The sequence below is a fragment of the Gymnodraco acuticeps genome, unplaced genomic scaffold, assembly GCF_902827175.1.
Source record: "Gymnodraco acuticeps unplaced genomic scaffold, fGymAcu1.1, whole genome shotgun sequence".
Classification (NCBI taxonomy): domain Eukaryota; kingdom Metazoa; phylum Chordata; class Actinopteri; order Perciformes; family Bathydraconidae; genus Gymnodraco; species Gymnodraco acuticeps.
The window spans coordinates 108,304-124,322 of NW_022992101.1; the positions used below are offsets into that span (position 1 = coordinate 108,304).

The 16,019-nt window shown below is 42.5% G+C and overlaps 1 protein-coding gene across 1 annotated transcript; it reads left to right on the forward strand.

Annotated features, from left to right (window-relative positions):
• Positions 1–13,830: 13,830 nt before the first annotated feature.
• LOC117537666 (caveolae-associated protein 1-like) lies at positions 13,831–14,775 on the forward strand. The gene is made up of 2 exons (XM_034202971.1): positions 13,831–14,645; positions 14,728–14,775. The coding sequence occupies exons 1-2, from the start codon at positions 14,109–14,111 to the stop codon at positions 14,773–14,775; spliced, it is 585 nt and encodes a 194-aa protein (XP_034058862.1). The 5' UTR covers positions 13,831–14,108.
• The last annotated feature ends 1,244 nt before the right edge of the window (positions 14,776–16,019 follow it).

The window sequence follows — 16,019 nt, forward strand, 5'->3', positions numbered from 1 at the left end:
AATAAAATCATGACATATTTATACTACTTTTTGAACTTTCTAAAAAAAGTATGATATGCATTTAAAATGCATATCATACCTTTGCCATATTAAATATCACCCAACGTGAGGCATTCTGTTGCTCCATTCTATCTATCATGATAGTCCAATTATTGTCATGGTTATTTTATTTTGAAAATCCAAACCAGAAGCACATTCTAAAATCCGTGACTTTGATTGAGTGATGAGTGATTTATGATTACCAGCCATGATGGACCATGTCTCTAGGTTTCTCAATACTCTAATTTCCCCTCCTCGACTCCTATCCTCGATACTTAGTCCCGCCCACAGGAGATGCGAGCGGATGACTGAGGAGGGGAACCGAGGAGAGAGGAGGGGAAGCAGCAGGCGGTTAGAGAAATGAGAACTCCTCTCCTCTGAGCGGTCATTTTAAAGAGACTTCCATCAATGATGACAGGAGGCACAGCAGCCCTCTGTCTGATGACAGATGTGTTCATGACGACTTATATATTTACTTTGAATTCATTGACAGTGCGGTATAATGAGACAATAACAGGCTACAGATGCGGACAAATACACACATATATTTATATTAAATATATACAATCTCAGAATCAAACAAGTACGAGAGCACTCTCATAATAACGTAACACAATCAGAGACTGGATATATCCCCCCCTCTCTCTGGTGGCTGAAATGGGGAATTGAAATTACGGGCCAAAAGTTGTATTTACAAGTATTAAAAGTAAGCATAGGACACCAAACCAACTGAGACCCGTCTGTCCGCCGCATCTACGCACTGTACAACACATTCACACACACACACACACACACACCACACACACACACAACACACACACACACACACACACACACACACACACACACACACACACACACACACCTACACACTGTAGCCTACCACACGCACCTACAGCTCCTAAAGCATAATCAGGCTACAGCCGTTGTGTATTTTATTATGTGAAGCACTAAATGGTCTTAGAAAAATATCGACTCTGTGTTTGTAGATAAACTACAGCATACAAATACAGAGAGTAATAGAGAACAGCAGTGACGCGTCGTAAAACCCGGAAGTAAATTTCTTCCGGTTCCTTCGTGAAAAACCAATGCAAATTCTCCATAGGATTTTGGAAAATAGCTCGAAATAAGGACTGACTGTGGTTGACACACATTTAAGAGAGGGATCACGTTTTGTTCAGCCGGATAATCTCCACATGTCTACCCTACTTTTATAATTTTTGAATCATAAATCTAGTCGCCAAAAGCGAAATGCTAACGTTATGCTATAAACGAACTACAAGCCAGTACAGCAGCAGGGTCGCACGACTTCAACGTCACGCCAATTTAAGATCGTTTCAACTGACTTGCACTGAAACTGCACATTGAACGCTTTAAATATATTAACATTTTAAACTGTATACCCCGGTTATCTAGGCCCTTTTTGTTTTGTTTAATGTATACCACGTTTATCTAGGCCCTTTTTGTTTTGTTTTATGTATACATGTCACACTGTGGGAAACGATATTTCTGGATGTATAACACATGTAGAATTGTTGACAATAAAGCTGACTTTGACTTCCGCGTGCTTGCATATTTTAACAAAGCTTTTCATTTTAGCAACACTGAATTTAACTAGAAGTCATAGCTGTCAATGACCAGTCTGATATCGTTTTACAAAGATGACAAGAAGAGTGTAGATAGAGGAGAGAACCACTACAAGTCAGGACACGTAAAACAGTGCAGCCTAGATGAAGGTGTGCTTACCGGTGTTGTCGGCTAGCATGAGGGACAAGGTTTATAGTGTCGGTGAGTAGTGATAGCAAGAGTACCGTTAACCTAGAGTTAATTTATTCACATTAATTCCCATCAACAAATCCATTTTATGTGTCACATGACATCTTTATTAGGCAAGGCAAGTTTATTTATATAGCACTTTTCAACACAAGGCAATTCAAAGTGCTTTACAAAAAATGAAAGACATTAAGAAAATGGCATTTAAAATTAGTCATTAAAAAGAAAAGCTAATAAAATAAACATTAAAAGAAAAAATACATGGATAAAAGTTACAGTGCAGTTTAAGATATGAATAGTTCAATTAAAAGCAGCGACAAAAAGAAAAGTCTTCAGCCTGGATTTAAAAGTAGTCAGAGTTGCAGCGGACCTGCAGGTTTCTGGGAGTTTGTTCCAGATATTTGGAGCATAATAACTGAACGCTGCTTTACCATGTTTAGTTCTGACTCTGGGGACAGAAAGCTGACCAGTCCCTGAAGACCTGAGAGATCTGGATGGTTCATAATTTAGCAGGAGGTCAGAAATGTATTTTGGGCCTAAACCATTCAAAGCTTTATAAACCAGCAGCAGTATTTTTGAAATCTATTCTTTGACACACAGGAAGCCAGTGTAAAGACTTCAGAACAGGAGTGATGTGATCCACTTTCTTAGTGTTAGTGAGGACTCGAGCAGCAGCGTTCTGAATCAGCTGCAGCTTCCTAATAGATTTTTTAGTGAGACCTGTGAAGACACCATTGCAGTAGTCGAGTCTACTGAAGATAAAAGCATGGACAAGTTTTTCCAAATCCTGCTGTGACATTAGTCTTTTAATCCTAGATATGTTCTTTAGGTGATAGTAGGCTGATTTAGTAACTGTTTTAATGTGACTGTTGAAACTCAGGTCAGAGTCCACGACTACACCTAGATTTCTGGCTCTCTGTTGTTTTGAGCATTGCAGACTGAAGCTCAGTTTCAACTTTTAAACGTTCTGCCTTGGCTCCAAAAACCATTACCTCAGTTGTATTTTTGTTTAATTGGAGAAAGTTCTGACACATCCAGTCATTGATTTGTTCAATGCACTTACTCAGTGTTTGAATTGGAGCAGTCTCCTGGTGAAATGGTTACGTAAATGTGTGTGTCATCTGCATAGCTATGGTAACTTATTTTGTTGTTTTTCATTATCTGAGCCAGTGGTAGCATGTAGATCAGTGATCACCAACTGGCGGCCCGCGGGCCACATCCGGCCCACCAGACATTCTCATCCGGCCCGCACGACGGGGGTGACTGTGGCGTTGGCGGAGTGGTTACTGCGTTCGCCTCCCACCCATTTTTTTGTTTTACAACGTCTCGTGAGTAAGGTGCAGTACCGGAGTCCAACAGAGAGGCAGCAGCTGCGGGTCAGTAGACTGCGTACTGCGAAACCTTCCCTGCCTTGAACAAGAATTGACCCTTCGTTGTGAAGAGTCTGGTTAATGCGGTCCGCACCACAGCAGTAGCCCCGCTGCGACAGAGTCCAACAGAGAGGCAGGAGCTGCGGGACAGTAGCCTAGAAGCAGGGTTGGCATGTAACGGAATACATGTAACCGCGTTACGTAATCAGAATACAAAAATCAAGTAGGCTAACTGTATTCAGCTGGCGTTACATTTGAAAATCGAGTAATCTGATTACAGTTACTTTCGTAAACCTGAAGTGAATACATTTTGGAATACTTTTTGGAATTATTGGTGGAAAAGTTTCCTCACAAAATGTAATATTCATTACCGGCAGAACTGTGTGCACACTGCACAGCGCTGCATGTCTGTGAGCGAGAGAGAGATGCAGCGTGTCTGTGAGGCCCCGCCCCCGCACGCAGATGAGAGAGAGATCTCTTTTAAAATATATTGAAAGTTAGAAACGGAGATGGTTCGATAAAATGTGCAAGATAACGTTTATGTAGCATTTCTTTATTGTCGAGATGATGACATTTATAACGGGATCAAATCAAAGTGAATGGCCTGCTGCTGCTGAATGCATGGGGCAAGTGACTGGAAAAAGTTAAAAAAGTTATTACATCGTTTCAGATAATACATAATAATGATAATTCATTCTATTTAGGGGCGCCTTTCAAAGCACCCAAGGACACCTTACAATTCATAACATATTCCAAGGAAAGGTTTTAAGACAGTACAAAGAATGCAGTCTGGGTGATGTTTTTTATGTGGGGTGCAGATGAGGGAGCTGTCCAGAATGACACCAAGATGTTGTGTTTGAGTTCTTGATAAGCCATTAAAACAGTAAAAATAAGTGTCTCCTGTTCACCAAAACATACCCATCTGTTGTGGAAAAAGAAAGTAATCCAAAAGTATTCTAAAAGTAATCTGAATATATTTTTAAGACACGTAACTGTAACTGTATTCTGATTACTTTCAGAGCATGTATTCAGTAACTGATTACATTTACAAAGTAACCCTCCCAACCCTGCCTAGAAGTGATCCTTTGTTAGCGTGAAGAGTCTGCTAAGCTTTATGCGGTCCACAGTACCTGAGCGTGCTCCACTAGCACCCCCCCCCCACTTCAAAATTCTGGGCTATATAAAAATCGCTGGCCCGCGATAGTGTCTATTGGATACATTTTGGCCCTTGGACAAATGTAGTTGGTGATCCCTGATTGTAAATGTTAAAGAGAAGAGGCCCCAAGATTACAAATATTACACACCAGAAAACACAGCAATATCCATGAAATAAACATACAGTAGGCTATAAACAATTAAAGGGATAATTGGGAAGGCATTACAAATAGGGATGCACGATATTGTTTTTTTGAAACCGATACCGATACCGATAACTTCCTGCTTCTCAAGACCGATACCGATAACAAAACATTTTTTACGCCACTAATTATTTTAACGCGATTAACGCATGTGTATTTTTTGTCCTCGGCCGCCCCGTAGTTTCAGAGCGCATCGAGTTTAAAATAGGGCCTATCTACAAGCTGATGCTGACAGCCCCGCTCCTGCCGCCCGCTTGTGGCAGACCACACTTCCACGCTCACCGGCAGGCACCGACTGGCCATCTGGAGGACCGGGAGGGTGTGTGTATGTGTGGCCCGAGCGAGCGAGAGAGAGACCTTACGTGCATTGTTGTTGTTAGCATCTGGTGCTAGCTAGCTGCGCTAACGGATATACGGAGCTGTTTAAATGAAAACAGAGGAGCGACATTTTGCCACAACTGCGCCGAGCACTTGACTTTATGCAGGAAGCCAGACAGTGGGACATTGTACGAACAGTCAGCACACTCAGCACGGATAGTGCGCAACATGATTGCAGCGTCCAGGCAGCTCCGGTTCGAGCATATGCCTTGAGTTGCACATAGCTCCAACGCCCATACCACCGACGACATGTTTGTTTACTGTCCTGGCTTCACGGCCGCACACCATTTACGTCATGAGTTAGGGAGCGCTGGATTTGTGAAAAACTCCCCTCTTTCTAAACCACTAATACCACAGTACTGGCAAAACGGGAGGAGCCGAGTGAAAAACAAGCGCCCCTTATCCCAATCCACCCACACCGCAGTATTTTTTTCTTTTTTTTTACCCAAAAAATATATTGTATATTATCGGGGATATTAATACTGGTATCGGGTTTATCGGGATGACGTCATAATTCCTAATATCGTGCATCCCTAATTACAAATGTAAATATATTTTAAATAATAAAACAATCCCACCACCACAGGTATCTACAGGAGAAGAGGGAGTTCTCTCCACAAAATGTGAATGCCCACGTGGAGAATGGAAATGCAGTCATGCTGCTGCATTAGCCATCTTTGCCATCCACAATTTCCGCTGCACTGACACCCCGTCAGTGGAAGAAGCCAAAGGCAGCTAAACGTACACATTCAGTGGAGGAGCTATTTCCTCCAACCAATAACTCATTCAACCCGCTGACAAGAGAGCCCACCTCCGAAGATCGTGACTGGCTGAGGGGCAGACTCTGGGGCAGGTTCTCAGGAATTTCTTGGCTTCTCTCCCCCGAGCCAGAAGAGGAACCCTACAGCATGGAAACACTTACTGTTCCTGAAATTCTCAAATCTGTTGGGACCTGAGGCAATTGTGGCAAGCATGGCATTGTCTGAGGAGCAACAGAGGGCAATTCAGGTGGCTACCACTGGTCAGCGAACCAACCCAAACTGGCATTTGTTCAGGAAAGGAAGGTTTACTGCCAGCAACTTTGGAGCTGTCCTGAGGTCAAAGCGTGTGACTGCTTCCCTTATTGCCAGGGTGCTAGGGCAACAACAGGCCCTTGATGGTGTTTTGTCTGTACAGTGGGGGACTATGAATGAATGTGAGGGCGTCAGGGCATTCACCACTGCAACCCAGATGCAGGTCCATGAGTCAGGTTTGTGGCTCTCCCAATCAGGAGTGTTGGGGGCATCTCCAGATGGTCTGGTAGGGTCTTCCGCTGTGCTGGAGGTAAAGTGTCCCTACAGAGCCAGGGAAATGACAATTAGTGAAGCATTGAAAATCAAGGGCTTCTGTGTCAGTAAGGAGGGAGAAATATTCAGCCTGCGTGAGGAACATCCTTACTGGCACCAAGTGCAAGGTCAGCTTCACCTCACTGCAAGAGAGAAGAAATTAAAAAATTGTGAATGGTTTTTAATTTACATTTACTCGCCTTTGCAATGTTGTGGTTGTTAGAGTGTTAGGCTTCCTGTCTGCTCGTCTGTTGGGAAGATATAAAATATTAGTTTCATGGAAGTCACACCGTCACATATAAGAGCATTAAGACATACAGTACATAGGCTAAAACAAAACATCTAAAGATATAACCTTGCACTTTGTCTCTTGAACATTTTCACTATTTTGACATTTTTATAGATGAAAATGTAACTAAAGAAATAAAGGTAGATTAATCCATATTGAAAATAGGTGTCAGCTGCTACACTAATTATAATAGTTATATTTCTTAATTAATTAAGATAAGATATTACTGTATTGATCCCAATTTGGGAAATGTTTGTGTTGCAGCAGCATAACAAGAAAAACAAAATATAAGTTATTATATATACAAAAGTATGTGAGGGATGGAATATTAAATTGAATATAAATGCAGGGGTAGACATTAAGAGTAAAAAGCCACTGGCCCTCCGGGCCGGTGGAATTGTATTGTCACTGGCCCCACCATTGTAACCACTGGCCGGAGCATTCGTCCAAAAACAATCGACTAATAATGAAGAAAATTAACACATTTGTTGCAATAGTAATGTATGCACTAACTACATTACTACTTGTACTACAACATTTGAATCATCAGTTCTTCCTCATTTTCCTCAATTGTTCATATTTGGTTTATTAAAATAATGATATTGTGATCATTGTTAAAAAATGTCTGCTATTATTATGAGTATTATTATTTGTATAATGCATTTTCTGCCTTCCTGTCATTAGGAGTTAGAAATGTAATGGCTATAGATTAGATTAGATCCTTCATTATCCTAAACTGCTGGGACATTTCGCCAATACCTTTATATTGTCTACTCTTCACTTATGTGTCAGCATAGGTCGGCATTGATGTACAGAGCCGACAGAAGACCTTGTTTGTATTGGCATCATATTGAGAGGTGCAGCCAGTGACGCATCCTAAAACCAGGAAGTAAGCTGCTGGTTCCCTCGACGAAAAGCAATGGGATTTCTCCACAGGGTTTTGGAAAATAGCTGGAAATAAGGTCTGTGGAAAACAAACCTGTTTGATAAATGCACGTTTTGTTCAGCCGGATAATCTCCACATGTCTACCCTACTTTTATAATTTTCGAATCATAAATCTAGTCGATAGATTATAAAAGGGTTTTAGGATGCGTCACTGCACCACTCTATAGAAGCCAACTCCATCGATCAAGCTGGCTGAAACGTTCTCTCCCTCTTCTTCTCATGCTCCCTGTCACTCTCCTTTAACTCCTCCGGAGACTTTCTTTTATTTGAAGATTGTTTTTTGCCCGGCGCTTGGCCGGTTACCGCTGGTATTATTTTTTTTTTGGCGAATGGTTAGGTGGCACGATAGTCTGTAGTGAAGGAGCGCGCTCCCGCTCACGGGAGCCTGCTCGCGCTGCGCTCCACAGCAAACAGGTGTTTGCTTTTCACCCAACAACTACAAGCGACTCACGAAACACTATATTGTAGCGTTAATAAACGAAACAATTTAACAAAATTGCTAGTCAAAATACCAATACCACAGGAAAAAACATTTTTAAACAATATTTTTAGTGGCCCGAACGGGCAAGTGGAAAGTACGTTATGCTGGCCCGGGGTGTCTAAATAGTGCTTCCGGGCCAGCGGGCCATTTATAATGTCGAGCCCTGAAATGTAAAATGTACATGTGATTTTACGTCCAAGAGAAGCTATGGAGCAGAGAGTTCTCTGCCAGCCAGAGGTGATTTGTTATTAGTTCAATATGTCAAACTGATTTCCCTGACTACAATCTTTAGTTACATGGTGAAACGTTATGCTGCTTGTATTAATTAGACTTATCATATAAGCCACACAGGTTTTAATAGGATGTATTCATTATCTTTACTTATGTTGCGGTCTTTTCAGCAGCGCCATCTCTAAAACGGCGATACACTCACTACCCATCATTTACATTTCACCGTGACATGGACAAAACGTCAGCTTACCTCATGGCACGAATCCAGACTCTCCTTTAGAAAACATTGGCCGTGAAACGATAGAACGAGCACGTTTCATGCAAAGACCTGTGGCTGCAACCCGGAGCAAAGCAACAAACCATTGCGTAGCTAACTCGTAGCGCTAGCTTTAGCTAACGTTAGCTAACGAAACGAACTGCCGAGTAAAATTGGAAAACACGGGTAATTAATTATTCTATAATTTGTAAAACTACGGTGTTAAAAACGACAATTTCTAAAATACAGATTCTAATGGTCAGATATAGATATACAGATACTAAAGATAGGCAGGTACTTGCTTTCAAGCAGAACACAGGGGAAAACAAATTTAGCGGGAGTGTTTACGTGTTAGGCGTAATGACGTACAACGGCCTCGACAATTTCTGTAGTCCTGTTCAGCCACTCGGTAACAACCATCGTTTTTCAGACACGTAAACTCTTCAAAAATCACCAGTGGGGTCACTGCTGATGTATTTAATGTCGTAGAACAAAACGTGATTTATCTCTTAAATTTGTGTCAACCACAGACCTTATTTCGAGCTATTTTCCAAAACCCTATGGAGAAAATGCATTGCTTTTTGACGAAGGAACCGGAAGTGGTACAAATGCTAACTTACTTCCGGGTTTTACGACGCGTCACTGCGGTTCTCTATAGGCCTGTTATACTGAGTGATATATATTATACACACTGCTCTGCTTTCTGCACGGACCTCACAGCTGTTCTCACAGTTTCTAAAATAATATCCAGGGGATGCATGCAGAGCTGTCATTGGCTGAGATAAGTCCGGCCGTGCGTAACGCATCCACCGTTCCTGGAAATGCGTCCGCGGAGGAGCCTCGGTTAGAGCTCCTCCAGAGAGCTCCTCCAGAGAGCCTCCTCGATGCTCGGTCCTCGATGTGCATTTAGAGAAATGAGATGTCCTTCAACATGGCGCGCTGAAATCCATTTTCGGGTCACTACCGGAGGACCGAGGAGTCGAGGAGGGGAGATTAGAGTAGGCTATTGAGAAACCTCTAATGACTCATTCACACTGTACACATGGTTTCTCAATACTCAAGTTTCCCCTCCTCGACTCCTCGACTCATTGGGCCTCCGGTAGTGACTCTTTAAAACTGTACAACCCAGCACTTGCACTCCGCTCTGCATCAGCCAAATGGCTCGCTGCACCCGCACTGCGAGGGGGACCCAAGTTCCCATCAGCAAAAACATGTGGGTTTGCTATCCTGGCTCCAAAATGGTGGAATGAGCTCCCCATTGACATCAGGACAGCAGATAGCTTGCACATCTTCCGGCGCAGACTGAAAACTCATCTCTTTCGACTCCACTTCGAGCGATATAATTACTAACAAAGCACTTATATACTAACAAAGGACTGGCTTATCTAAAGCCAGTTGAGTAGCACTTGAAATGTGTTAGCTCTATGAAACCTGATGTACGTATATGATTCTGTTTTCTTCAAGTTTGTATCTTGTTGGTCGAATGCACTTATTGTAAGTCGCTTTGGATAAGAGCCTCAGCTAAATGCAATGTAATGTAATATAAATGTTTCTTCTGCCTGTAAAGTGTCCAAACCAGGCTTGTCTGGATAAGCACATTTTTAAAACATAGTCATTGACCATGCCGGTTTCAGTTGGATTATTCGTCACAGTTGCTCCGATCAGATCGGTCTCCTCCATTTTGTAGATTATTTACGACTTTTGAATCCACATAAACACATCGGCAAAATCCGGCTTACTTTGAGCATGTGTTTTAAACAGTTTAATCCCTTTGTTAATTGTTTCCACTTGCGCCGTCCTTTAATTTCTTCATACAGCGGGAATCCAAAGGAATTAATCCTGAGTCCAATAACCATCAAAGTCACTCCAATAGTGCTCCTTAATTACGCTTTCATCCTCCTTTAACAAAATACTTCACATTCATACAGTTTGTGACAGTAGTTGTAGCATTTTTTAGACTTTTAAACTTGAATTACCGCTGTTGCGCCCACCACAAGTGTGTGTGTGTGTGTGTGTGTGTGTGTGTGTGTGTGTGTGTGTGTGTGTGTGTGTGTGTGTGTGTGTGTGTGTGTGTGTGTGTGTGTGTGTGTGGTGTGTGTGTGTGTGTGTGTGTGTGTGTGTGTGTGTGTGTGTGTGTGTGTGTGTGTGTGTGTGTGTGTGTGTGTGTGTGTGTGTGTGTTTGTGTGTGTGTGTGTGTGTGTGTGTGTGTGTGTGTGTGTGTGTGTGTGTGTGTGTGTGTGTGTGTGTGTGTGTGTGTGTGTGGCCACAACTTCCAACAGGAGTCAGTTGGAGGGGGCTCTTGGGAAAAAAGGTTGGGAACCCCTGATCTAGATGATCCCTCATACTTCAAGATTCAAGGCTTTTATTGTCATATGCAGGCTACATAGTGTAGTTATGACAATTACATTCTTAGGTCACCGCCTCCTCCAACAGTGCAACACAATACAACAGATAATAGTGCAAGTAAATGAAATAGAATATAATATAATAGAAATTGTGCAGAATAGTCTATATACAAGTAACTGGAATATTGATCTATATAAGTATAAGTTACAACCAGATGAATGTTATGAATGTTCTTAGTTCAGGTGTTTAACAGTCTTATGGCCTGTGGGATGAAACTGTCCCTGAGTCTGGTGGTTTTAGTCCGGATGCTGCGTACCGCCTGTCAGACGGCAGCAGACAGAACAGTTTGTGGCTGGGGTGATGGGGGTCTTTTGTAATCCTGAGGGCTTTCTTCCTGAGCCGCTGGGAGTAAAGATCCTCCATGGATGGCAGCTGGTGACAGTGGCGGACTGGCCATCAGGACGTTACCGAAGTGGGCCGGTCGGATAACTACCCCCCCCACCCCCCATTGACCATTTACTACTGGTACCGAAGTGTGCCGGTCGAGATGCCCGGGCTGATTTGTAGTCCCAGTCCGCCCCTGCCTGGTGATGTGCTGTGCAGTTTTCACCACCCTCTGTTTCTATATTTGTTGAGGTAAATGCACTTTGGTGAAGTTCTGGCTGTTAATCCAATAATGGGAACAGAGTAAATCAATATTCCCTCTCTGTTTAGTGTTGGTTTGACCTGCACCTACTCCTGAGATCTCGCTATAAAACAGTAGAAATATCAAGCTTTATTCGCCTGGTATGTTTGCATGGACTGTGTAAAGGTACACATACAAGGTATTTGACTCTGTAAATGTACATGTACTGTACATGTAAAATCAAATAACACAAAGCTAGACTTTTCTTCTCACTTTAGTAGCCATCTGGGTAAATCTCAAAAGCTAGACTCGTGATTAATCCAAGAAAGTGGTTGATTCACAGAAAATATTGAAAGTAAATCCTTCTGCTGGGCCTTCTTTATGATTGATATAAATACGGTCTGCATTTGACATGTAATGTATAAGGAATGGTTGTTTTGCACGTTTTGTTTTGTCGACTGGCCACAGCAGTGCCTTGATGGATGTTAATGTATTGCGTTCCGGCATAAGTTGAGATGATTTTTTGATTGTTGACCCTGCCTTTTTTACCAGAACCTTCTGCTATAAGACCTCAGCTCTGTCATAAAGGTGGTTTCATACAAATGAATGAGGTGGACGGAATTATTGAATCTTACTCTGAACATTGGCAAAAACGATGATATTAGAGTTTACAAGAAACTGATCAAAAACAAGGATCATGTGGGCCACTAAACCAAAAAAAAACTAGGCTCAAAGGACATGAGGGGGCCTATAGGGCGTATCCTCTGTGGGTCCATTACTAATATTAACACCTTTCACATCACACATCCTCATTGGAGCTTGTGCTATTAAAAGAATATTGATCAGCCTTTATTTTCCACCATAATCAGTCATGCTATAGAGATGTATTGCCCCCTTCATTTTTTTATAGTCTGTACTATATCAAACTCTGATTAGATGATCATCCTTGTTCCAACTTGTGTCTCTAAGATGCTTATGATACTTCAATTTGTATTACCTTGAATAAAGTGCTACCAAAACCACTCCTCGGGCTCCTGAGAATAAAGTCTACCAGATGTGGTGGAATACTGCACAACTGGCCAAGCGTTGAGTCAGTACTAACAACATCCTGTAGAATGTTCCCCTTACAAACAGCCACAGCAGCGTTTTACCCCCTTTCATTACACATGGAGCAGGGTTTAAACCAGGACACTGGCTGGCTGCCAGCAGGCAGTTTTGGAAACATGCAACTCCCATAATGTACATAAATGACTGGGGCAGAGCTAAACAGCTTGTATAGCTTGCTGACTTGTTCCAGGGTGCCCTGTGTATGCAGTAGAATGTTTTTTCCAAATGTTTGCTTGTGTGTAGAAGAGAGCAGAGCATGCCACATAGACTTATATGGAGTACAAATCTGGGTTCTGAATGGAAGTTGCTCTTTGGAAAACGACTAATGCCTAATGTGAAATGTAGATGATACTGCAACCATAACAGATTTGTGTGGATACAATTACATTTTATGCAATTGACTTGTGATAAAAATAGGAGTATTTTATTAATGACAAAACAGTGCTAAATGAAGAACTTAAGATTCAAGTTATTTACATTTTTACATTGGAAATATTAGTTTGACAAAACAATTTTAACTCAAGGTCTACTGAAAAACTTTTTCGGAACTACCAACCACATGCCACAGCCTTCATCAGTGAATGGCGTTGTCATGGCGCCAGCCTCATGACCAACATATTTGCTGCTTAAGGCAGAGAGAAAAAGTGATTATTTGTGTGTGAAATGGTAGTAGTAATCTTTTAGCAGCAAAGTTCATAAATACTTTTGTGTGTTGGAGAAAGGAGCACATGAAATGTTAGCTTCAACAGCAATTCTTCCAGAAGGCATCACAAGATGATCGTGTTGCCAATTAACTTCTTTATGACCTTTTCCTTCCTGTTTACTTTCATCCATCATAAATCCATCCCACCTTCCATCAACTGAATATGCTCTGCATAGAAATGTTGAAAGGAGTGGAAACAGGAAGAGATCATGCAGACATTCCTCCTTCTGCTATGCCTGAGCTTGTATACATGCGGATCAGTGCAACTCCGCTCTAACTATTCCAACCATGCTGATGGGACGAGGCTACACCAAAGGGGTGTGTTGTTGAATCACTGACGGGCTGGACCTACAGCTAGAGGTAGAGTCTAACCAATGTGTGTGTGTGTGTGTGTGTGTGTGTGTGTGTGTGTGTGTGTGTGTGTGTGTGTGTGTGTGTGTGTGTGTGTGTGTGTGTGTGTGTGTGTGTGTGTGTGTGTGTGTGTGTGTGTGTGTGTATTTAGGGTGGGGAGGAGTTTGAAGAGAGGGGGAGAGTCCAATGGAAAATAAGGGGGGTGGAGTGAAACCCAGCCAGCTGTAGCTTGACTGGAGGGTTTCTCTGCCTGGTGTGGCATTCACATCCCAACGCTCATGTGGTAACATCCAGTATCTCTTGGCTGCCCCTGCACACTGGACTGACTCCAGGGATTTGAAGTGGACAGGACAGACAGACAGAGAAACAGAGTGCTTATATGCTGGAGAGAGATAAGTCAGTTACGAAGTAGGAGGAGAAAAGAGTAGAGATCAAGAGAAGAAAGGGAGAAGCAGGTGAGAAAGTGGAAAAAGGCATCTAGAAGAAGCAGAAAGGTAGCTTAGCTGTCTGTACACTTCAAATCCACCGACATGGCTACTATGGAAGCACTGGAATTCACGAGTGCCCTGATGGAGCCTCAAACCCTGACTGAGATCTCAGACGATGAGGTCAACGCCCCCCCCTCAGATGACGAAGACGATGCCCTCGCCGCAGTCAAGAAAGAGCTGTCCATCATGGGTACAGAGGGGGATTCCGCCGAAGACAAGGACGAAGCTGGAAAGCAAGACACCCAGGTGAACGGGGTGATGGTTCTGACTTTGCTCGACAAGATCATCGGGGCGGTGGACCAGATCCAGCAGACCCAGAGCGGGCTGGAGGCCAGGCAGCAGGATATGGAGCGCTCGGTGAACAGCATTCAGGGCGAGCTGACCAAACTGTCGAAGAGCCACAGCACTACGTCCAACTCCGTGAACAAGATGATGGAGAAAGTGCGCAAGGTCAGCGTCAACGTCAAGACCGTGCACGCCACCCTGGAGAAGCAAGGAGGCCAGATCAAGAAGCTGGAGAACAACGAGTCCGAGCTGCTCAAGAGACGCAACTTCAAAGTCATGATCTACCAGGTAAGAGTGTGTGAAGATGTATCAGTGTGTGGTTGTGGTTTTTCTGTAAAGTTGTGTATGTAAATGATGTGCCACCTTATTGGTTTAGGGAAGGGTGTGGCCCATTGCTGAGCCCTACAAATGTTTGCGCTCTTGAATGTGAATGAAAGTTATGACACTGACACGCCACTTGGAAAAAAAGAATGCTGTAAGTGGTCATGGTGGTTTAAACAATTTGTTTGATTTCCTGAGGTGCAGAGGATTTCAGGGAGTGTTTGAAGGTTTCATATCGCTGGCATGCGCCCAGGTGACAGGCTGTGCTATCTCTCACCACTGAGCCTGCAATAGCACAAACATGCCACTCACTAATGCTTTTCCCAGGATAGATAATATTTAACAAATAGGATGGTACCTTTCATTTATTTCCCCACACATTCATAAGAATATTTAATCTATTAAGTGATGCTTGGACACTTGTGTGACACCTTTATGAGAAATATACTCTAACCCTAACCTTTAATAAAGGCCTCAAGGGAAGAGTTTGTTGTAGTTATAAGCTGACATGACCTGAATGTGAGTATGCCAACCATCAACCGAACCACATCCCTTCAAATTCTGCATGGAAGAAAAACCTCCTTGGATGGAAAATTGATTCCTGTGATCATAATCAAAGGCAGAAATGAATTATAAGATTTATTATAAGATGAATTTTAAGATTGATTCACACCGCTTCCTTAGAAACAATTACCGGACACATTACTCACACTCATTTACAAAAAAACACAGCTTCCTGTTTTTTTCCTGTTTGCTATCTGCTACATTTTCCTTATGAGTGACCCTTTATATGATTTGTTTTAATACATCATCTCTTTGAGGCCCTGTGATCCCTTTAAAAGCACTTTTTTTAGCCATTACTCAATTTAGTTGATTCTACTTTAAGCTCAGATTCAATACATTATATTCTTAAACAACAAACAGTAGCAGTGATCATGTGTATCATTCTGAGATTTAGACCCTCCCAGATGTTGCCCGACCCCAGATCTACTGTACATTAAACACCCAGTCAAATACCCAGTATCCACTGCAGGTGGCTTCCAGATATGTTTCTTCCGTAGCACACTATACTATATATAGGACTAAAGAATACAAGGCAGGCTCGTTGGCTGCGTATTCCTTATGGAATCCATTCGTAACGCAATTTCACTCTTTCCCTTTTTAAAAAAAAACAAAGATGGAAAATACCACAAGCACGCTCAAGGTCCTGTTCAAGGCAAAGGAGAGGAGGGAAGAGAGCTCTGAAGGGCAGATGTTTCATTTAAAAAGACAGAGAGCAGAGCAAGTTTTTTTCACTTGAGGGGAGTTGAGGGGAGCCCTGTTTCTTTTTTTAGCCTGTGAGGCTGC